The 22,832-nt window shown below is 40.9% G+C and overlaps 1 protein-coding gene across 9 annotated transcripts; it reads right to left on the bottom strand.

Annotated features, from left to right (window-relative positions):
- Positions 1 to 266: 266 nt before the first annotated feature.
- Positions 267 to 22,791, bottom strand: EXD1 (exonuclease 3'-5' domain containing 1). Of its 9 annotated transcripts, none has more exons than XM_075754467.1 (12): positions 22,701 to 22,777; positions 22,414 to 22,592; positions 21,845 to 21,913; positions 20,819 to 20,870; positions 19,219 to 19,346; positions 18,071 to 18,138; positions 16,774 to 16,860; positions 15,588 to 15,692; positions 15,381 to 15,461; positions 13,275 to 13,418; positions 10,285 to 10,476; positions 267 to 2,254 (listed from the first exon to the last, which is right to left on the bottom strand). In XM_075754467.1, exons 2-12 carry the CDS (start codon positions 22,499 to 22,501, stop codon positions 1,925 to 1,927), a joined length of 1,344 nt encoding a protein of 447 aa, XP_075610582.1. In that variant the 5' UTR covers positions 22,502 to 22,592; positions 22,701 to 22,777; the 3' UTR covers positions 267 to 1,924. The 9 variants fall into 9 exon arrangements, with proteins under 9 accessions (XP_075610582.1, XP_075610581.1, XP_075610585.1 ...); XM_075754466.1 differs by having other exon boundaries at positions 22,437 to 22,592; XM_075754472.1 differs by lacking the exon at positions 22,701 to 22,777 and adding an exon at positions 6,683 to 6,732 and having other exon boundaries at positions 2,087 to 2,254; positions 22,437 to 22,629.
- Between the last annotated feature and the right edge of the window lie 41 nt (positions 22,792 to 22,832).

The raw sequence follows: 22,832 nt of genomic DNA, 5'->3' as shown, positions 1-22,832 counted from the left end.
AGGTATATCACCATTTTCTGACTCTACTAATAGGACTGGATGGACCCAGGTGATTTTAGTTGTGGAAATCTAACATAAGCACTCTTGCACTGTCTCTGGCTCAGAAGAGCCAGCACATTCCACATCGTACCTCACTGATAACACATCACTGCTGGGCAGAATCTTGCTCCAGATGAGTGACATGACTTCCAGTGCTGGAAAGGGGCCCAGTCCACTGCCAGCATCTCCTATTAGGCCAAATGAAACACAGACTCAATTTCCAAATAGAAAGTTGTAAGACAAAGCTGCTTTAAACCTGTTTTATTTTTCTGAAGTGAACTGAGACAAAGGAACTATACAGTTTGATTACAGAATACTGTTAAGGGCTTTTAAAAAAATGTAGCAAGTGTACCAACAAAGAGCAAACCTTGGAAGTTTTTCTGCCACTCCCAGAAGTGAGCAAGTCCTATCTATAGTTTCAAAGAGACCTAGTCAAATACTGCTGGTCTAATACTCTTTGTGGAGAGAAAAGAACCCCAAAAACTGAAAACCCAACACACATTTCCTCTAACATTACTTAGATGCACACAGATACATCCTAGGCATCTAGTCACACCAATTTACATTCAAGGAAAACCAGCTCCAACAAGTCTTGGTACGTACCCAAATGCAGATGTCACATCCCTTGCAACCTGGCGTCATTACTATTAAACCATTTGCAGCCCAAAGCCCAGACAGTTCTAGGACTGCAGTCTGGTTGGGATAGTGACTTAGCTCTTCCATCCTTCCCTATTTCATGTTGTTCACCGGTGTTCACCGGCACTCATAGGCACAACCCTGAGAACAAAACCTTCCTTATACTTGAATAAGGTGCTCCCCACCCTGTCTGAAGCATTTGACTAGCACAACATGCAGTATGTTTTAAATATAGAAATACATAAAGGTATATAAATTTAGAATTCCAAAAGCAAAGAATTTTCAACAGTCCTGCGCTTGCAAGTCAAATGTAGTGATATGCCAAAGAAACATTCCAAGACTCAGGCATGGCCTGCATTAATTTTGCCATGTGGTGGAATAGTACTGTCAGTTGGAGGAGCTTTACTTTTAGTGAATACCAGCCAAAGCAAGTATATTGGAAATGAACTGGGTTTGCCTTTATATCCTATTTTGCTTGGAGTGGGAATGCTACACATGATCTAAATTAATTTACCTGCTTTTCCCCCTCCCTCTATACACACTTATCCATATACATACCACATTAGCGTTACAGCCTTCTCTACACAAGTTTGATACAGCAGCACTGACAAACAATGGTGGTGTGCAACCTTCAGCAGGAAGCTTTTCTCAGCCTAAAATAACTGACTTGGTAGAAGAGTCTTTTTTATTAGTACACCTCGTTGCTGGTTTTGCCAACACAGTGGTTCATTAGGGCGTGATCTTTTTCACTCTATGAAAGGCTGCTGTATAGCTACGCCAAGAGACTTATCTGTATATAAGCCAAGCCCATATGGGTTGGCCACAAGGGGTTTTTTTTAAGTTTTCCAAGCAAACCCTTTCTAATCTCAATGAACAGATATCTTATAAGCTCTCCTGTTTACACATCTGGATTGGATGAGAGTTTTACATACCTGCAACAGGTAACAAAAGAACCAATAAAATTTAAGACATTGGTCTGATAACAACGTAAGAAAAACAAGCCACTGTTTCAAAATAAAAAAAATAGCTATTGAAAAATACAGATCTCAAAAACAGACTAAGAAGAACAGTCAGACAGAAATAATTTCCTTCAAAATAAAGACCATCATTATTTCTTTTCAACAATGGGTTTACCTGTCATTGTGAAGAAAAAAAAAAGCTTTTGTTTGACACTTCTGCATGGGGAATAGCCCCTTTTTCCATTTGGATGTCTTCAAATACCCAGTCTAAGCTCACCAAGTCACCTGTATCAGAAATTAGATTCATACAGCCAGCTTGAGGTTGGTTTAAGATTCTTCCACAGATTTACCACTTGATTTTGATTTTCAACCTTTTCTTGACAAAGTACATCCTGATTGTACAAGGATGTGATTTGAGACACCACTTTATTTGTGGGAAAGCAATCCTCATCTCTGTAGTTTCCATCCTTGTGTGGATCATTTCTCTCTTTCAATTCCACGACTGGTCTGATCAAAAGACCATCCTCGTTCATTCTGTAGTCTTTTATTGCTTTCTCCCTTCGCAGCTTCTGGATATCTGCCAGCTGACGCAGCTCCCCTGGCAGCTCCATGCAAGTGGACTGATAAGGAAAAAAAAAGAAAAGAAACAGAAAATAAATCAAATCAATACATATGCATACACATGCTCTACTTTTGTTAGTACCAGATAAAAGCACCCCCTGTAATTAGCCAATGGAACAGAACAGTCATCTCATTAGATCTGTGGAATGTATCAGCTACCTGCTTACATAAACAATACCTCAGGGGAAAAACTTGTCAGTCCCCTCACACTCCCCCTTTCTTTTAAAGGCAACCCAAAGGGAGAAATATTACACTTGCATTTATTGTTTACTCCTTTATTATGAAGATCTTCAAGATTTAAGTGATACTTCACATATGGGATTTAGAGGTCTCCTGAGAAACCTTTTGCACTGTGAGGTTATTGTAAACCCCCAGAAGAGGCATAACCAGTTCATGTTTGTTTGTAGGAGCCACTGCAAAGGCAGCTTTCCTGGCTTTTCATTTAAAACCATGGTATTCTATCCTATGGGTAAAAATTAAGAATCCTTATGTGGAAAAAGCCAACACATTTAACAAATCAATGAAACAGCTGCTTAGGAAGTATGTGAAAGGAGATACACTCCTTGATTTGGTCCTGAGCAGTGCATGGGACACGAAAATACTACAAAGATCTGCTCCTTAACAAAGACTGCAATGCTCACCATCTTTGTAGGAAGAACAAAGAAAATCCACAGTTGCGTTCAGCTGTAGGAAGGGGAATTACACCAATAAGGAAGCTTGATAAAAAGTAGTAAGAGGCAGCCAAGCAAATTCAATCCTAGCATGTAGCATGGAGACAACTTCAAGACAACATACAAGCACCACAGAGTAAACATTACTTAACAGTAAAAGATCAGAGAAAGAGCAAAAGGAAACTGGCAGGACTACAGGTAAGGGGAATGGAGACTATGAAGCAAGCATCCTTCAGGAAAGCTAAGCCACATCCAAGTGAAGAAAATGGTAAGGATGAAGTTAGAAAAAACAAGGACAGGCCAGAATAATTTTATTAATATTTAACAAAAATATAACAGAACTAAGAAAAAAATTATTTAAACATAAGGAGCACAAAACATCAACCATGCTGCAGGGCCAAGTGATGATCAGAATATAAAAGCAGTACAATAAAAAACCCATTATTTCTCTTCTACATTCAGCATAAAAAGTAGAGATTCCCATACAAAAAACCCATTCATTATGTACCTAGAATCTGTTTTAGATTGTCCCATAAATACTTAATACAAATATCTGAAATACAAACAGCAAGGTGGATTTCACCCAAAATTCCTGAACAGCGGAAGATGAAAAAGCTGAACTAGTAACTATAGTATCTTGCTTAAAACCTGCCTTCATACCCAGGGATTGGAAGATGGTGTTTAAAGAAGGTCCAAGGAAAGATACAGGAAGCAACATGCTGATAAGTCAGATGTCCATATGGGCATACTGGTAGGAACACTAAGAACAGAACGAGTGGAGATACAAGTGTGATGCACTGGAAAAGAGTTACCACAGCATTTGTAAAGGGAAGCCATGCCTTACAAAACCTACATCTAGAAGTTTGCACAGATCCAGAGGAAGGCTAAATAATTCAGATAAGATTACAGAAAAAAAAAAGCAGAGCGAACACTTAGGTGAAAACACCCCACCTTCAGTTCCATTTAACCAAAACCAGCTTTGTAACTGCTACAGTATCCTACAGTGAGAGATAATCCACACCCCAAACCAGTTAAGCTAAGTTGCACAAAAATTCAGGCTGATGAGTATGCATTGTGTGCAGTCCCAACTCATCTGCCAGTTAGGGAAATCTTATGGCTCAGGCATGCAATTATATTTAGACAGAGAACAGAATTTATGCCATCATGTGTCATGAACGTGTTACCTGGTATTATACACTGCACCTTATCTACTGTAGCTTTAACTTAAGTGCATTGGGAAATCAATTCTGCTGCACAGAGGTGTGCAACTCCCCTACAGTACCAGAGCTCTGTTTGTGAACTATCACCGCTTAAACAAGAAAACACTGCCCTTCTAGAATATTTTCTTCTTTACACTGATGGGTTCCCAGGCCTTGTTTGCTTTTTCGAATCTAAGTCTTAAACATCAGAATGCAGCTGCGTTTCCAAGTACCTAACACACAACATGAGTCTACCAAGAGAGTTAGAAATTTAGCATGCATAGCTCCTTTACTAGCTCTTTTCTAGTGACAGAGCTGCAGAGGCACAGAAACCCATTTTACTTGATGTCTGCATCCACAAGAGCAGCAATTACTCCTGGCAGACAGGTAAATGCAGGAAACTGCAGAAACATTCAGGGTGGGAAGTCGAGTTCTCCCCCTCATCGGTAAGGAAGATTGTCAGTTTGAAAAAGATATTGAAGAGGGAAGCTGAGGGTTTTGATAATGAAGCGCTGGGGATCAGAGGTTACTGTTTTGCATCTAGTTTGTGGGTAAAAAGTCAGTTGCTTAGGAGGGAGTGTCCACTATTCAGAAGACTCAACTACTACTTGCAGGTGATAACACAAGAAGCCACAGAAAGTGTCAACATACATTTCCAAAATTGTCAAGATGAATGAGATGCCTTTCTTTTTATTTCCTTTTTTTCTTCATTCTTTTTTCTCTCCATCTTCCTCTTCATTCTCTTCTTCCAGTACTACATCAACATGGCTGTTGCATTATCATTTTTGGCTGCTAGGGACCACTGGCAATACTTTACTGTTGCTAGCAACTGCTAGGACATGACACCCATCTTTTCCACAACCCTTTCCTGAAGGAACCTCTAATCTATGAAATCGCATCCTGCCACTTTGACAACATGTCTCCCACCTGGCGTACCAGCTCATGGGCCAGCTCCTCAGTACATCTTCTTTCTGTTACTGCTGAAACAGCTATCAAATAACAAAAGAACGTGTTTGGCTGTCCAGAAGCAAGATTACATCTTGCTGGGAGGGCTGCCTGCTGGCTGACCATAAGGACTCTGTTTCTTTGCCGTTTCCAGCAAAATACCTGAAAGACCAAGGGGAAGATGGCTGAAAACTCAGGTGAAACCAGGACTACCACCAGTGACTGCTGCAATTGCTCACGAGAATTATGACATCCAAGTCAGACTCAAACATACTATTTGCACAAAATACATAACAGCTGCTTGCTCTACTCTTACTAGTTTATTGCTGTAAAAGCAATAAACTGTCACTAATCTCCATTTCTACCAGTTTATCCATGGCCTCTGACAACCTAGGACTTTGTTCCCATTGAATTATTTATGAAAACTTGTCTTAAGGGAAAGTACAAGCTTCTGTTGAAACAAGCTGGAACAAAACAAAACCCCCACCAATCACACATGTTCAAGAAACAAGGCCAAATTAAGACACAGGTACATACAATTATGCATAAATCTGAAATCAAGCACTCCTGAATATGTTGAAGGCCACAAGGTTGATCTGACCCTAGTAGGAGCTAATGCATTTACCCAGCAAGTGATTCTTGTATTCTGCCACTAATGGGGCCCTGTTAGAGCATACAGAAACATGTCACTGCAGAACAAGAGATGCATGTGGAAAACTGACTGCAGAGACTGGACAGAGAAAGCCCAAGGAAGGGTGGGGACAATTACATTCATCAGCCTTATTTACACTTGTCTTTCCTCAACTCTCAGTGGATGCAGTGATCCATAAGGGCAAGTGAACAGGCTTGGCTTTCACTCCATGATTATGCATATTCATTTTTCCTTGCTGCTATTTCCAAGAGGAGAAAAACCAGGGTCTGGTCCAGATCTGCTCCCAAAGGCTGAACCCCCCCCATTTGACAAGAGAGTAGGTAACTGCCCCAATAGTAATTACTCAACATTATTGGTCATTACTCAGCATTATTCAATTCACAGGCAACCTCAGACTGGAAAGCCAAAGCATCTTGTTCACCAAGTATATCCTGATACTGTTATTAGGCAGAAAAGCTGTCAGCATTATGAACTTCTGGATGTGCCAGAGACCCAGGAAAGATGAGGAGGATGCTACCATGCTAGTCCAAGCTGAAGTTCAGTGTTGTAAACCCTGATCCGTGAGCTGAGATTCAACATGTGACAGCTAGAGATGAGAAGGAATGTGGCTATGTATTCCACCTAGCTTCAGTACTTCAATTTAATGAAGTCTCATGATTGAAACTGTAACTCCGTACTTGTTTTGCAAGTATAGTTTCCATGGGAGTGTCACAAGTTTGGGGGAAATGGGAGAAGGCAAAAAAGCATTCTTGTGTGACATGATATCATTCAGTAAGATCAGAGGAAACAAGAGCAGGCCAGGGAACCATGGTTCTGCTGTAGCCAGAGGCACAACAGAAGGCATGTGAACATAAATAACTTTCCCTTTGTAAAAAGGCTGAAGACCTGGTGGTTCTGTTTAGAGAGCACAATCCAAGAACTAAAACAGAACAAAGAAGGGCCCAGAAAAGGTTTCCTTACCTGGAGTGATGGAAGTTGGTCAGTTTCCAGATGTGGTCATCTCCAAGTGTCTGTAAATCAAAGAGGCCATGGTAACTTGGAGACTCTCTTGCCTAGTGGCTTTTACTCCTACAACTTTCAAGTAAAGGCTTGATGTACCACAGATGGTTCCTGTTCACTCAGGAATTATGTCCAACTTCCAATTTAAACACTGAAGTAGTACAAGGTATCTTTATGGCCCTGGAGCATTTATTGTCTTTAGATTTGCTATAGTCCTGCTTTCAGCAACAGAGGCCTCTCTTCCAGTTCTCCAGCATGGACAGAGCGTAGTAGACAACATATTTAAGGTTTCCAAAAATGTTTCTCTGACATAGGTATTTACCTCAGAATCCAAGGACATCCATTACTTCTGCAAAAATAGTGTTAGAATTGCACCAGATCATGTCTGGAGAACAGTCATCAAGCATAGAATCTCCGACAACAGCAACACTGGAGTCTGGCTCCCAGATGAAGTCAAGCTCGTTGAACCAGACTGCTGTTCAACAAGGGTCCAATGTGGAACACAAGTATAAATCCTAACTGGTCAGTGTAAAAAGTAAAATAGTCCATAAAATCATAGAATGACCTGGATTGGAAGAGACCTTAATCATCTAGTTCCAACCCCCCTGCCATGGCCAGGGACACCCTCCACTAGACCTCCATAAAGCTCCATCCAACCTGGCCTTGAACACTTCCAGGGAGGGGGCATCCACAGCTTCTCTGGGCAACCTGTTCCAGTGCCTCACCACCCTCACAGTAAAGAATTTCTTCCTAACAGCTAATCTAAATCTCCCCTCCTTCAGCTTAAGGCCATCACCCCTTGTACTATCACTCCATGCCCTTGTAACCAGTCCCTCTCCAGCTTTTCTGTAGGCCCCCTTTAGGTACTCGAAGGTTGCTATAAGATCTCCCCAGAGCCTTCTCTTCTCCAGGCTGAACAGATGGGCAGAATCACTTCCCTTGACCTGCTGGTCACATTGTTTTTGATGCAGCCCAGGTTATGGTTGGCTTTCTGGGCTGCAAGGACACATTGCTTCCTCATGTTGAGCTTCTTGTCCACCAACACGCCCAAGACCTTTTCCTCAGGGCTGCTCTCAATCCATTCTCCACCCAGTCTGTAGTTGTGCTTGGGATTGCCCTGACTCATATGCAGGACCTTGCACTTGGCCTTGTTGAACTTTGTGCAGTTCACACAGGCCCACCTCTCAGGCCTGTCAAAGTCCCTCTGGATGGCATTCCTTCCCTCCAACATGTCAACTGCACCACACAGCTTGGTGTTGTCAACAAACTTGCTGAGGGTGCACTGGTGCACTCCATCTCATGTTGCTGACAAAGATGTTAAACAGTGCCAGTCCTAATACTAACCCCTGAGGAAGACCACTCATCACTGGTCTCCACTTGGAGATCAAGCCATTGACTGAGTGCAAGCATTTTCCAGGTAACGTTCAACTGTAGCTCCACAAAGTGCACAGAAGGCATAACACAGACCTTAGTGATAGATAAACCTTATTCTAAGTACCCATGAAAAAACACTAGAATAAATAGTGATGGTGGAGGTTAGTATTTTGGCTACTACTTTATTCTGAGATTCAGGGAATATAGACTTAGACAGAAAACCTAGAAGTTGCAAAAACAAAGCTTTTTCTTAAAACAGATTGCTGAAATCATCAACTTGCAAAAGCTTCCCTTAAAGTTAACTCTGTTTAATTAGCATTGTGGTTTAACCCAGCAGGCAGCTAAAACAACCCAGTGGGATTGGGGAGCATCAAAAAGAAAAAGATAAGACTCATGGGTTGAGATAAAGACAGTTTAATAGAGCAGAAAATAATAATAATATACGAGTGATGCACAGCACAATTGCTCGCCACTCAGAACCAATGCTCAGCTAGTTCCTGAGCCACGCCACCTCCTGGCCAACTCCTCCAGTTATATGCTGATCATGACATATGGTATGGAATATCCCTTGGCCAGTTTGGGCCAGCTGTCCTGGCTGTGTCCCCTCCCAGCTTCTTGGCGAAACAATGGTGAAAATGGCTACTTTTACTGTACATACAACAAGATTTCTACAGCAACTGAAAGTATGATTATCAGATATGATATTAAATAAATCTTCAAAATGCCATTTGAAATGCTCAAGATCAGATTAATTCCTTGGCTAATCTTATGGAATAAATGGATTTCCAAAAGGATTGGCTTCAGCAACCTGAGTGCCACTTAAAAAATTCTAGAAATAGTCCGATGCAAAGGTAATTTGTATTCTTTTCACTGTAACAAGCTGTTTTCCCTTGTGTCATGCCTACTCTTGCATGCATTTCACATTGGAAATTCAGATGCCAAGCTCATTTTTTTCCCATAAACTATGGACAACTTTTTTTTGGCAGCTCTCCTCTAAAAAGAAAAGGTTTTCAGATATGACCTCTTATCTTCCATCTGTGAAGCTACTATGACCTCTTGTGGTTATCTAAACTAATCTCCTCCTAAATCCTCAATAATGGGATTTACTGCTCTGAACCCTTAAGTAATTCCTAAAGGATTCAAGTCTGTGCTCAACTGCTTTGTTAAACCAGAGCAAAGAAAAAGACAATTTCTTCCATGAAGACAGACCTGCATTCTCTTTTACTAATAAATATTTCAAAACATTTACAACTGCAAAAACAAGGTGGTAACAGGATTTAATCATGTTATTTCAGTGTCTTTCTGATAAATGAGGATGTTTGACCATTTGCTTCTCACCCAAATTTAATACCAGCAATATCTTACATACTTATTGCAAGCTTACCCAAGATTATGTCATTAAGAAGACAAAAAGACCACACCAATACCACTTGTTTGTTTTTTAGTGCAGGAAGTCAAGCTCCAAAATCTCATTTTGCCCTGCTTTAAAAGTTAACCAGCAATTACAGAAGTGGCCACCATACAAGAGTCACTCCAAGGTATCTGGGCATGCAGTACTACTGGTTCTATGTAACCAAAGATTGAAAGTGTTACTTGATTTTTTTTTAGATAACACAGGTGAGAATACATTAGGAATAGAAGATAACTCAAAGATGCTTTTACAGAAATAAAAATCTTTGGCCAAGAAGAGACAACATTTCTCAAAACCAGCCAGTATATGCAAAACAGCTCAGCAGTAAGAATGACAGAATAGGAGAAATATAGAACAAGGTTTGGGGACTAAATGCTCTTACCAAAACAAAGCAACTCTGGCAGCTCCAGGTACCAACACTTCACAACTGCCTGTCCCTCTTCATGCCCTTGCACACACACAGCCCCTGCTGAGGTTCCTAGTCTCAGATTAAGGTGAACAAAAGGCACATGTGCCTGTGCCCATACCTTAACAGCTGCAGCTCACCACCCACAATATTAACTGGAGGTGGATTTGTGCTAATAACTAACATGAAACACAGCTAGGTAGATACAGACATCCTCACTTCTGCTGCTGCACACAGGAAACAAGGTATTTGGCATAAAGTAGGGTGCACAGTTGCAGAAAAGGAAGCTGCTGTAGCTAGGTCCTCCAGAGTCTATCCATCAGAGCCTTAGATCAAATCACTAACCAGAGAAACAAGTAAAGACATACCCACCTTTGCACTCCCAAGGCAATCTCCAGACCCAGTCCGATAAGCATTTAAATAATCATGTACTACAGCTGTTAGGTCAGACATCAAGCTATCCATTAGAGATGAGTGGAGCAGCAGAAGGTACATAGCCTCCAGAGCAAGTGCTTTAAGCAGAGAAGCTGGAAAGGGTCTCAGGAACCATATATCAGGATTCTCCTGTGTATCCCAATGCAAATGAATACAGTTATTTAAGTAACAAAAATTATAACAAAGCTTTTCATCACATCTTCTGCAGTTTACAACATATCTCCTGATGCTGATCTCTATTTTCAGAAGCATGCAGCTTCTAAGACCATCTGTGTGACAAGCCTGTGGATGTTAGAGAAGAGGGAGCTTGGGAAGAGGGATAGCTTTAAAAAAAAGAAAACAAAAACCCAAACCAACACTCACCTATTCCAGCATTTAATACTAGGTTCTCTCTCACCCATCTCTGAAACTAGGTTGGATTCCTAAGAGCTGAGCTGAAAGAGCTAAAGGGACAAAATCCCTCCTTATCAAGGGAGCTGGGGAAGCAGCTGGAGATAGTAACCTCTTCAGTCATCACAACTGGAACCATAAGAATATGAAAATAAGCCCCAGTTAAGCAGCATGATACCCTGATCAAAACTGTCACTACAGAGTGGCTTATACTGGTATACTTACTACATACATATTACACAGTCATTTTCTACTTTTAGTCTTCAGACTAATAGGAGGATTTGGTCTGGTAAACTAAGGCAGGCATGTTATCATTTGGCTTAGATTTGCCATACAGAATTCTCTAAATTGAAATTTTGAGAGAAACTATTAGAATTCCAAAGCATATATAGAAATAAAGCTGTGCTCAAATTAGAGGTTTCACAGAGTAGCTATTATAGCAGTATCAAATAACATTTAATCCAGGCTTTTGAGAAAGATTTTCAAGTCTATGAACAGGCAGTGCAAAACCACTCAGATTTACTCAGGACATTACAAGACCAGTATGAAGGGAGAAAAAACACTCTGGTAGCAAAGATTCCTCCTATTCAGTAAAGAAATCCTGCCTATATAGCGAGGTCTTATTAGCTATCTAGCTCCCATGTTTAACAGCTTCTTTGGAAGTCTTCCCCCCCAAGAAAAAGCAAGGTCAGGTGATTAAAACCCAGCAAAAAAGATGTCACAAAAGATGCTGACACTAGCATATTTATATACTATTTAACTAATTTGATATCCTTCTATGATAAGGTCACCCACTTAGTGGATGAAGGGAAGAAGGCAGATGAAGTTTTTCTGGATTTTAGTAAGGCCTTTGATACTGTCCCTAACAGCATCCTTCTGGACAGGTTGTCCATCTGTGAGATAACCAGGTGCACAGTGTGCTGGGTGAAGAACTGGCTGAAGAGCAGAGCTCAAAGGCTTGTAGCGAATGGGGCTACATCTGGCTGGCAACTGGTGACTAGCGGTGTTCCTCAGGGCTCCATTCTAGGGCCAGTTCTGTTCGTTTATCAATAATCGGGACACAGGAGTCCAATGCACCATTAGCAAGTTTGCTGATGATACCAAACTGGGAGGTGATGTTGACTCTCTTGAGGGACAAGAGGCCTTGCAGAGGGATCTAGATAGATTGGAGCATTGGGCAATGATTAACAGGATGAAATTTAACAAGTCCAAATGCTGGATTGTGCACCTAGGACACAGTAATGCCGGGCACAAGTATAAATTGGGAGAGGAGTGGCTGGAGAGCAGCCCTGCAGAAAGGGATCTGGGGGTGCTGGTCCACAGCAGCTCAATATGAGTCAGCAGCATGCCCTGGCAGCCAAGAGGGCAAACTGCATCCCGGGGTGCAGCAAACACAGCGTAAACAGCTGGTCAAGAGAGGGGATTATCCCACTGTATTCAGCGTTGGTGCAGCCTCACCTGGAGCACTGTGTGCAGCTCTGGGCCCTACAATACAAGAAGGATGTGGAGGTCCTTGAACGTGTCCAGAGGAGGACAACAAAGCTGGTGAAAGGGCTAGAAGGCATGGCCTGTGAGGAGCAGCTAAGGGCTTTGGGCTTGTCTAGTTTGGAGAAAGGGAGGCTGAGGGGAGACCTCATTGCTCTCTACAGTTTCCTGAGGAGGGGAAGTGGGGAGGGAGGTGCTGAGCTCTTCTCCCTGGTATCCAGTGATAGGACACGTGGGAATGGCTCAAAGCTGCACCAGGGGAGGCTCAGACTGGACATGAGGAAGCATTTCTTTACCGAGAGGGTGGTCAAAGACTGGAACAGGCTTCCTAGAATGGTGGTTGATGCCCCAAGCCTGTCAGTGTTTAACAGGCATTTGGACAATGCCCTTAATAACATGCTTTAACCTGGTCAGCCCTGAATTGGTCAGGCAGTCGGATTAAGTGGTCATTGTAGGCCCCTTCCAACTGAAACAGTCGATTCTATTCATCAAGCTTACATTCCCCAAATCTTAAGAGCTCCTGGGCCATTAAGTTTTCCCTTGCTTGTCCCCATCTGAAAGATTAACAAAAACAAGGACAATAGAGAATAATGATTTGGCAAGTGCTGCAGAACTGCACAAGCAAGAAAAAAAATCGCTGCTCATTTTTTTCATTCTAATAGTGCTGGCAATAAAAGCTTCCTCTTTCCCTACTTGACTCCGGACTCATTTTAACCAACTTGTTCTTTTGGAACTAGGTTTCAGAATTAGTCAAATATCTTAACATATCCAGAACATCTCTTACCCAAGTTCTATATGTCCTCTATTGTACAAGCTTTGTGGTTCTTCAAAAATCTCAATTTCAAAGGAGCTATTAGGAAATTCCAGCATAAGCACTGATGCCAACAAAAGCTTGTATCTGTCTCCCAAGACGGTGTGACAAAATATCCTTAACCACAGCAATTTGACCATTGCATAGTACCATGCTCTTAAACCCTGACAGAAACATTTCAATATGGGTAAAGTACAGCTCACAATTGAGTCTTCAGAAGGAGCCTCACTGAATCACTCACTGAAGCCACCTGCTGCCTGCACTTCATGATGGCATCCCATTTGGTAGGTATCTTCAAGTGCTGCATCAAACACTCCTGTAATGTGCAGACATGGTGCGGAAGGAAGCCACCTGTTGCCATTGAGAACTGCAGAGCATCAGCAACCTGTGATGGAAGGGATCAGTATGCCATGACCAGCATCTGTTAACCCAAGGCAAAGAATGTGGAGGTTTGACAGTGGGGATGCATATTAGAAGTAAAGTAAGCTGCAAACAAGTTAATCCTCATTTTGACCGCACAGAGTTGCAGAGCTAGTACTCTGACTCCTTAAAGCTGCTAAGTTACATAAAAAGGTAAATTAACCTCTAAGAATGACTTATATAAAGTTATATGTTGTATTAGTCTAAGGCTCCTTCTAGCCCTGTACTCTTGCTTCCAGACAGCAGGTAGTTAGGAACAGTATCAGAAGAGAGTAAACATGCAGTGACACTTTCCCAGGGTATGTATGGCTTTGCCTTTTATTGAAAATCTGAAATAGCAATGCCATATAAGGAAAACTTGATGAAAATGTGAAATAGCAGTAACAGGCTTCCACAAGCATTATCATTAAAAGTTACTTCAACAGGTGATGCTTAAGTACTATAAGAACATCAGTGGGGAAGATAGTCAGTGAACATCAGAAACCTCTCACTGCCATCCTCTACATGTTGTGCTAATTATATTGGGTTACTGCAAAGAATAAACAGCTGCAGCAACTGACCAAAACCAGGGATAAATAACACTTTTCAAATTATGCAGGCAGGATTCCATCTAAACCAGAGTTCTTATTTCCATTGCTGTGGGTTTTTTTTAAGCTAAGTCTCACTTGTGCACACAGCCTGTTCCAATTTTAACAACGCTGAGAAGCTGTCTCTAAAGTGCTTCACAAAAAGCATCTATGAGAGATTGCTCAGAGGTGTCTCCCAGTTATTTGCTCCAGTAGTACAGGGTAGAAGACAAGACAGCTTAATTCCACAATATCAGGTACACTGCAGGGTAGCCAAAACCAGACTACTTCACCAGCTTACTTGCCTTAGAAGTAGGATTCAGGCCAACGCATCAGAGTAATTGAATCTAAGCCTAGAGATCTATCAGTGCAAGAAAAGCATGCATGTCAGCTCCTACCAAGACAACAGAACAATGATTGCAATTCTGTGTACCTCAGACACTAGAGTGGAAAGTTCTGGTTAGTTATTTCCACTGTATCAGTTACATGTTCTAGCCAGTACAGTTGGGAGCACCAGCGGTAATTTCCTCCCCTACTTTTTTCATGCAGTCAAGACTTAACACTGACTGATATTTGACCTGTAATGGAATAACATAATTTTTAGGGGTAAAAGGTCAAACTAAGATCAAAGAGGGACTGAGAGAAACCTCTGCTGTATAAACCTTACTGTGTAGCCCAGATTAGGGCTTTAAAGAGTTACTATAGGCAGTCATATCTATTACATGAAGTCAGTATATAGGCAAGGACAAGTCATACATAACTATATATAACATATCCATGCCTGTTATGAAAGATCACAGCCATTATGTTATTTTCTTCTCTCTCAAAAGGCTCTAATTCTCCTGTCAGTCACACAACATTAACTACCACAACTACCAGGGCCAGCACCAGCAAAAACAGGTTTTTGTGGTAACCTGGCCTGTTCTCTCACTTCACCACTGCTTTTATTAGCAGGTGCTTCCCAGTGTTGGATATCTGTAGCCTGAATCTATTACATTTGTGAAAGGGACAGAAAGAATAACAAAGAATATAAAGCACAAGCTGACCTGTCTCCTGTTTAAGTCACAGTAACCTCGAGTTGTGCCAAGTTTTATCAAGACTAGTTGTTACATCTTAAAAAACACATTAAACTTGCTGCTAATATTAGATATTAACTGCCTTTTAATATGGGTCTACACAAGACTAAACACTATCAGCCTTTTCTACCAGTTCTTTTCAGCTAGAACAAACCCACTAAATTTACATGGTTCAACAACTCTTACATTCTAATAATGTTAAACCTTCTCTGAGAGAATGCCCTGAACAAGGCTGAAGTTTCTGTTGTTGAAACTTTTCTTTCCAACAGAATATTTGAAGGGTACCTGTGTATCAAAGACATTGAAGAGAAGGACACCGTACTGGTGAAAGAGGCAGTCTGACATCCAACGGCAGTCATGCATGACCTGAAACAAGAAAGAGCTGTCAGACAAACTTGTGTCCAACTGCAACTTTTTTGGTGCAGGTAGATCGTTATAAATGTATATGACACTCTGCCACCACAAATGTCCTCACACAACCTGTACCCTTACCTTCAAGATGTTTTTATCTTCCAGCACCATTTGTAAACCGTTTTTGAAGGCCTGAGGTCCCAGAAGAAAGATATCAAATAGAAAAATACGGCTCTTTGTTGCTATCTACAACAAATTCAGTTGCAGAGAAAAATGAGTGAGGGACAGAAGAACAATGGATTTGAAAGTAGAAGAGAGTACACTGTTGCCCACAAGCCATAAACTCCTATGTACAGGCTTATGTTGGGGAGAGCAGGTTTAGCTTCCTTAATGTCAATTCATAAACAAATGTTGCTTTTTCCAGAGGTGCTCAGAGACTCTCACAATAATTAGAAAGAAAAACCCAGTAGTCTACTATACACAGTTAAATACAGCATGGTTGAGACATATCAAGGGGACAGTACTTAAATTCTTACACCTATTATGGTGACATTTTTAAAGAACCACTTCCAACAAAATTTTTGTGCCCATGATGTTCCTTTCATTGCCAAAGACCACTACTAAAGAAATAAAGGACATAATTTTCCATCCTAGCATTTCAAACAGGATATAAAATTTAGGTTTTGCCTATGTTCAAATTCATAATGGTTTAACAAAAGCTCTTATTTGAAAGCAATTTAGCTATACCAAAGCAAACATTTTGTGGAAACTTCCTTCTGCATAAACAAGTTAAGTTTGAAGCATGAACTCTCACACAAGATTTTGCTTCAGATAAACACTCTCACTTTTAAACCTATTTAAAAATCAGATGATTTTGAGCTAACATATTAAGCTATTCTCCTTTCTGCCTCTTCCTTTTCAGGTGTTGATTATCACAGCTAATTAAGATACTGTGTCATCTTTAGATGGATTTTACTCTTTCAATTATATTGGCATTGTGATTAGGTCTCACAGTTTTTCAATAGGATCAGCTGTACTAGTGTAATACTTCTACCTGTATATAAGTATATAAAGATGGCAAACCAAATATGTTACATTGTAATATATACATTTGTATATAACATACAAGTTTAATAGTTATTATATTGCCTTAAAACAGCATAATTCTTTTCATAAGAGGTCTTTTATAAAATAACTGATCTGTCTTGAAGAACATCCTAGCCCTTACGAGAACAGTTACATAAGTCTTAAACACAGGCTAATCCCCAAATGTTTCTCAGTTATGCCTCTGTTTAATGGCGCATTTTGGGAAATATCTGCCTCTTACCTCAAGCCATGAGAGTCTTCCATGACGACACAAATTAACACCCTCTCCTGCTATACTGACAACACACTGCTGTTTTAAGTGCAGCACCTAATGAAAAAAACAGAGATAAAATAAACAGTGCCAGAGAATGATAGACAGAGGGACAGAAGTAAACTGCGATTCTTCTGGTCATGATCCATATTAAAAAGGTAAATACAGATCAAAACCACAATGAATCCCATATATAGGGATCCAAGAGAAACAGACACAGTATCAGTTCAGTTACAGATAGACAGCTGGAAATCCTGCAAATAGAAACATCAATGATAGGTTTTGCAGATATTAAGGATAACTAAAGAATTTAGACTCCTCTGATCTCCTCCCAAGAAATCCTGCTACGTTTGAGGAACTTTCTTAATATCACATAGAGAAAGTGTTTCTTTCAGATAAAAAGGAGAACTTGTTTTCTAAGGTATAAAAGAAAAACATGTTACTCTCAAAACCACAAAGTTTTCAGACAATTAAGATAAAGCAACACATGTAACACAAAAGTAGAAGGCATTAACAGAAATAAAAAAGCCAAGTTCTTTTCCAAGTTAGAATCCTCTGTAAACAGGGAAATCTCTTCCTGTGAGGAAGAGCTTTTTCCTCTGTATGTGCAATTGATTTACCATGGTAAGAGCCCAAATCCCAACTGATGCTACTACAAGACAAAATGGCATGGAGGACCTACAGTATTGCTGGTCTAATTCAGGATCTAAACAATGCTATTAAATTTATTAATAAACGTATCATTGGCTCTGACTTCTGAAACAAAGCCCTTCTACCAAGTTCACTTACGTTATTATACATGACTTAAGAGAAAAAGGTCCAGGCATGTCTGGAGTTTCAAACACCTAGAAAGCCAACACAATCAATTCCCTCTACAAATGCCAACAATCCTTATGTTGTTCCCTTCCTAAACAAGTTAACTGTTCACTAAATAGTAACACTGACCCTTCACCTCAGTTACTGGTGATACAGAGTCTGACAACAGCAACCAACACACACTGATGCAGATTCACATGCACCCACTGCAAACTCACATGCACTGTACTCTGTGCACTTTGATGCCACCAGAGATACCATTTCTACTTGACTTAAAAGATGCCAGCAACTACCTATTACTCAAATTTTACTACAATCTGCAAAAGTGATTTCCAGTATAAGACATCATAAAGCAGTGCTTACAATCCTGTCACCTAATGACTCTACTGTCAATTAGAACAGAACAGGCTTAGAAGTCATACACTGTGTAAGAACTTTAATTAGTACTTACTGCTGGGCCAAATTTCTGCTGGAAACAATCGACAACTGTGTACTCCACATTCTCTTCTTCCTTCTTCTCTAAAAGAAAAAGAAAAATCCTTAGACACTTCCTCTATTTGAATAAACTTTGCATAAGGTATGCATTTTAGTTGTATAAATCACTCTACTTTTCTGGTTTAGCTGTTCAGTTCTTCCCTCTCTGCTTCCTGAATGTACTCAAACAGATTACTGAACTGCGTAGATTCAGATGTGTACAGTCTAGAGCATGACCCAATATTCTAGATTTTGACAGAAAAACTGGCCATTTAAAAGCAAGTTGCAGCATTAACTTTTTATCTTTATGATGCATAAAGGAAACAAAAACCTTTCAGTTTAAAAAAATTACATCATAAAAAAGCACCCTAATTGCCAGGCTTGTCCAGGGACAGAAAAAGACTGTAACAAAGACAAAACTAACAGACAGTGACACCACAGAACACGGACAGTGATCTTACACATCTGTGACAACACAAGGACAATCTTCTAAACTCTAAAAGAACAGTCAATTGAAAGATCATAAGAACAAGTTTTTAAAGACTCTCCCACATCACATCAAGCCTTGCTTATTTTCTCCTCTGCTACCCAGGTAAACGCAGCTAACCTCCCTTTAGCCTATACAGGTCTTGCATTCTTGTCACAGCTCTACAAGAAGAGAATGAGCTGATCACATTTTGGATCTGTACCTGTGTACATGTATACAGCAGGAACCACACAACCAAATCAGTGTGACAGCCAGCACAGAACCAAAAAGTAATATATCTTTGAGTTACCTATCATGCTGCATACATTTCAGGAACGACTATAAGATTAAAACGTACACCAGAGAGGAATGCTCACTGGCTGAAGCACTTTGATTTCTCCAAAAGATCAGTTGTGCTGCTCAGCCACTTCTAAAGTTGATGAGAGCTACAGGATAAACATTCTGGAAAGTAAATGAGTTTCCTTCTGATGTTGTGAACACATCTGCAGGCAAAGAGCATGGCTGCAGATAACGAGCTCCGTACCTATCTTTCTGTGACCATTGTTCTTTCAGAATACATCCTGTTCAAATACAGGCAAACCAAGAGATCACAGCCTCTGGGAAAGATGTTGTCTGACAAGGACTAATATCCACATTACCTGAGAGGGAGTGTTTTAAGCTATTTGAGGCTCTGAGCTGGCTCTCTAGGGAAATGCAAGAACTCCATGGGCCACAGTGTGCTGGTCCTGTCTCTGCTTGTTTGTTCCCTTCAAGAGCTGAAGTGCACCTACATGAGCAAGGCAACCATACATAGCACAAAAGTCAAAACATTCCACCAGCATGAACATTTTAATAAAATTATTTCATCCACTGCCATCTACTTGTGTCCAGATAATGAACTGGTGCATATGAAGCAATGTGCATGGTTCTTAAAGAAGACTTGAAGCTACCCAACAATAAGCTGATTTTGCACAAAAGGGCCTTTATTTCAGACAAAATGTCACATTTATTCTGAAATTAAAAGGTGAAAGCAGAACCTGAACAGATGTTCACTGCAAAGGTCAGCTACGGTTTCGGAGGAAGAAAGAGTTCAAAGTACAAAGAATGAAGTACCTGACCTGAGGTCAAGAACCACGCAATTTAAATATCTATAAGTCTTTACACTGAATCAATAATATTTGATCCATTAGTTAATTACTGTAATTGGAGGGCGATTTTACAAGTTCATCAATATATATAAAGTTATAGCCACCTAAACTTTACTGTAATCAAAGGGAAGTTATTATATCATATAACATGGTAGCATCTTAGGACCAGAAACACAGAGTTAGTAAACATTCACCTGACTGGAAGATGTCACATATAAGATGCTTAATGTCTATGATAGGACACCCTGAGGTCAAGAATACTTCGCTGGGAAATACAACTTCATATAAATTTCCTTTATTGATATAAAACCATCCCATTATGGAGCTCCAGTCATGTACATCTCTATCTCAATAGAATAAAACATAAAAAACCCTTTCTGACCAACCTTTAGATGTAGCTGAAGAGTCTTGTATCTAAAATTGTATATTTAAAGGATTAACACAGGACTCTGCCACCAAGGTGAGCATATTCAAGTATGTGTGAACATAGGCTTACTTAACAGGGAGAAAGAAGACAGCAGCAAGACAACTGCTGCTAATCGCAATTCTATCTGCTTTTTAACTATATTTTGACTATTCAGTAGACACCACTTCATTCCTACTTCTCTTAAGAGGAAGAATAAACTATTCAAATGTGGTCTTGTGAGAAGACTCAAAGCAAAACTACCTAGGAGCACGGGTCTGCAGGAGTTTGAAACATATTTTTACCAGCTTCACAAAGTCACATTTATGTATGTTTTGAGAGCATCTGTGTAAACCTAACCTTCCCTATACATTGTCCTGGAACTGTTCCACCATAGAAGAAATGCTCATGGGAAATCCTCCCTGAAACCACAAGCTGACAAGGAAACAAACCAAGCAAGTTCTTCTACCTAGGTACTAGGAACACTAGTGGGAAGAAAAAAGCAAGAAAGAAATTGTAAGCAATAGCTTGAAAGAACCTTTTACATAGAGGAGGTCTTCCACTCACCACCTTGTTTACCTCTTTAGAAGAGAGAAATACAAACTTGGCACAGCTGAGTCTGAACAGTATTATACTAATGATGGCTCCCCTAGCAAGCACATCCCACCCCTCCTCCTACCATGAAAGGAAGGAAATATTTCAACATACTCTGACATCATTGCTGTTCCCTTCCCTGAGTCTGGTTCATCCAGAACTTCCACTGCAAAAGAAAAAAACAATTTATACTCTAGCACTGACAAGCAACTTTTTGACACTTGTTACCTCCCAAAAACAGGAGAACCATAACCAGTACTAACCACCACAGTACATGGCCATACACGTAAAAAAAAAAAGAAACTGAACTCAAAGTATAGTTTAAATAATTTTAAATTCATTCTGATGCACAAATCTGTATAAAATATCTTACACCATTAGCCTAGACAAGGTGTATTTCAGAACTCCAGCATTTAAACAAAACTAATGACTTCGCATCCTACCAAAACCAAAGTCAGTATCAAACTACAACTAATTATTTTACAGACTACTACATATACAATAAAGCAGGTACCAGGAAAAAGGCAGAATAGAGTCAGTTAACCACTTGGTAAGTCCAATAGCTGCCTTTTAGCTATTTCCCCCTCAGCACTTTGCTCCTTGTCCCCAAAGCAGATATTCTTACCACTAGTGAATCACAGAAAGAAGCTCAGATAAACAGACCATTTAATAGACATGCTTTTGCCCATGTGATTAAAGCAAAACCAAGTTAACTAGAACTTTAAGCAATTTAACATCCAGCAGAGTCCATTAGTGAAAGTCTTGCACATATAAGAACATACACAATGAATGTAACTTGCTTTCAGGATGTAAACAAGGGGCATATGCTTATGTCAACTGTTTACTTTCAGAGTGGTTACTGTAATTAGTGGTCTTATTGAACTTTGCTCATTATTTAACTAACAAGTTTTAACACAGTACAACCATAAGACCTTCACAAAGTAGGGAATTATTATTTCCCTGATAGATAATTATAGAATAAAACTTGTGCGATTTATACAACATTCTAATTCCCATTGATTTTAGGAGAAAGATGTACCACTGAAACATTCAGCAGAGTGACCAAAAAATAGATTTAAAATGCTGAACTAAAGGTGGTTATGATCCCTGTGCCCCAAAATACTCTAAGGAAAACCTCACCATTGACTATTTCACGGTCAAAAAACATCTTTACTCCTGGAGTGCTTCTACCAGTTTCCAAGTTCTTCACTGAAATGAGGGACAGGGGAAAAAATACAGACATACATCAAGTTCCACTGTTTGAGGCGGAAGCTCATCAGTTGCAGAGCAAAGAAAGATCATAGGACTGGGTAGTACCATTAGCTAGCAAGAAAAATAATAAATGGGTTATTTTAAGTTACAGTTCTCTCACTCTACAGAAGAGCGTTTCCTTAAGATGACTACACACTAACTAGGGCTGCTGCACCTACACAGTCTTAGAGCTGAGAGCACAGCCAGGTACAGTTAATTTTTACTTTAAGTGCATATTTTATTCATCCCAGTGCCCGTTACGGTTCCTGGGGCGCAGCGGGCACGGTCGGCGTGGGAGGCTGCCCACGCCACTCGGGACACAGCGTCCACCCGTACTCAAACGCCTTCCCCCCTGCGGCCCCGCTCTCAGCAATGGGCTCCCCTACGCCCTTCCCGCTCCCCTCACACACGCTGAGGCGGGGCAGGGCGCTCTGAGGGTCGGTGGGGCGCGGCCCTACCGGCCGCGGCGGCGGGCCCCGACCTGTCCGCAGGAGAAGGCTCCGGTCGGGGTTGACGTGCTGCAGCACACCCTGGAAAACGCCACATTTTAAGGTGACTTTAACGGTTCTCTCTAGAAGGGCACCGAAGCGTTCGCTGCTGAGGGCCATACGGGGACAGGGCTCCCCCGGCGGGACACCTGCGGCATAGAGCAACAGAAGGGCAACTGCGGCGGCGGCAGCACACCGAGGCCCCACCCACGGCGGGACCATCAGGGCGCACACCCAGTCACGGTGGGGGAACTTACCGCGGGGAGGCTACAGGCAGAGAGCGCCAACAGCCGCTCCACGCGCCGCCTGCTGGGAGCGGTAGGCTGCCTCTGCCTCAGCTTTAATAGCCTCCAGGGTGACGCATGCGCCTCGGCAGGGCGCGCTCTGCG

This window comes from Balearica regulorum, chromosome 5, assembly GCF_011004875.1.
Source record: "Balearica regulorum gibbericeps isolate bBalReg1 chromosome 5, bBalReg1.pri, whole genome shotgun sequence".
NCBI lineage: Eukaryota > Metazoa > Chordata > Aves > Gruiformes > Gruidae > Balearica > Balearica regulorum.
The sequence above is the reverse complement of the archived record's forward strand: the minus strand, read 5'-3'. Positions and strand labels throughout refer to the sequence as shown.

Coding starts and splice junctions, on each gene's coding strand:
- EXD1 (XM_075754466.1), bottom strand. CDS start 22,563: ATGGCCCTCAGCAGCGAACGCTTCGGTGCCCTTCTAGAGAGAACCGTT. Junction 20,871..21,844: donor TGACCGTGAAATAGTCAATG/GTGAGGTTTTCC, acceptor TTTCTTTTGCAG/TGGAAGTTCTGGATGAACCA. Junction 18,139..19,218: donor CTTAAAACACTCCCTCTCAG/GTAATGTGGATA, acceptor TTTTTCTTTTAG/AGAAGAAGGAAGAAGAGAAT.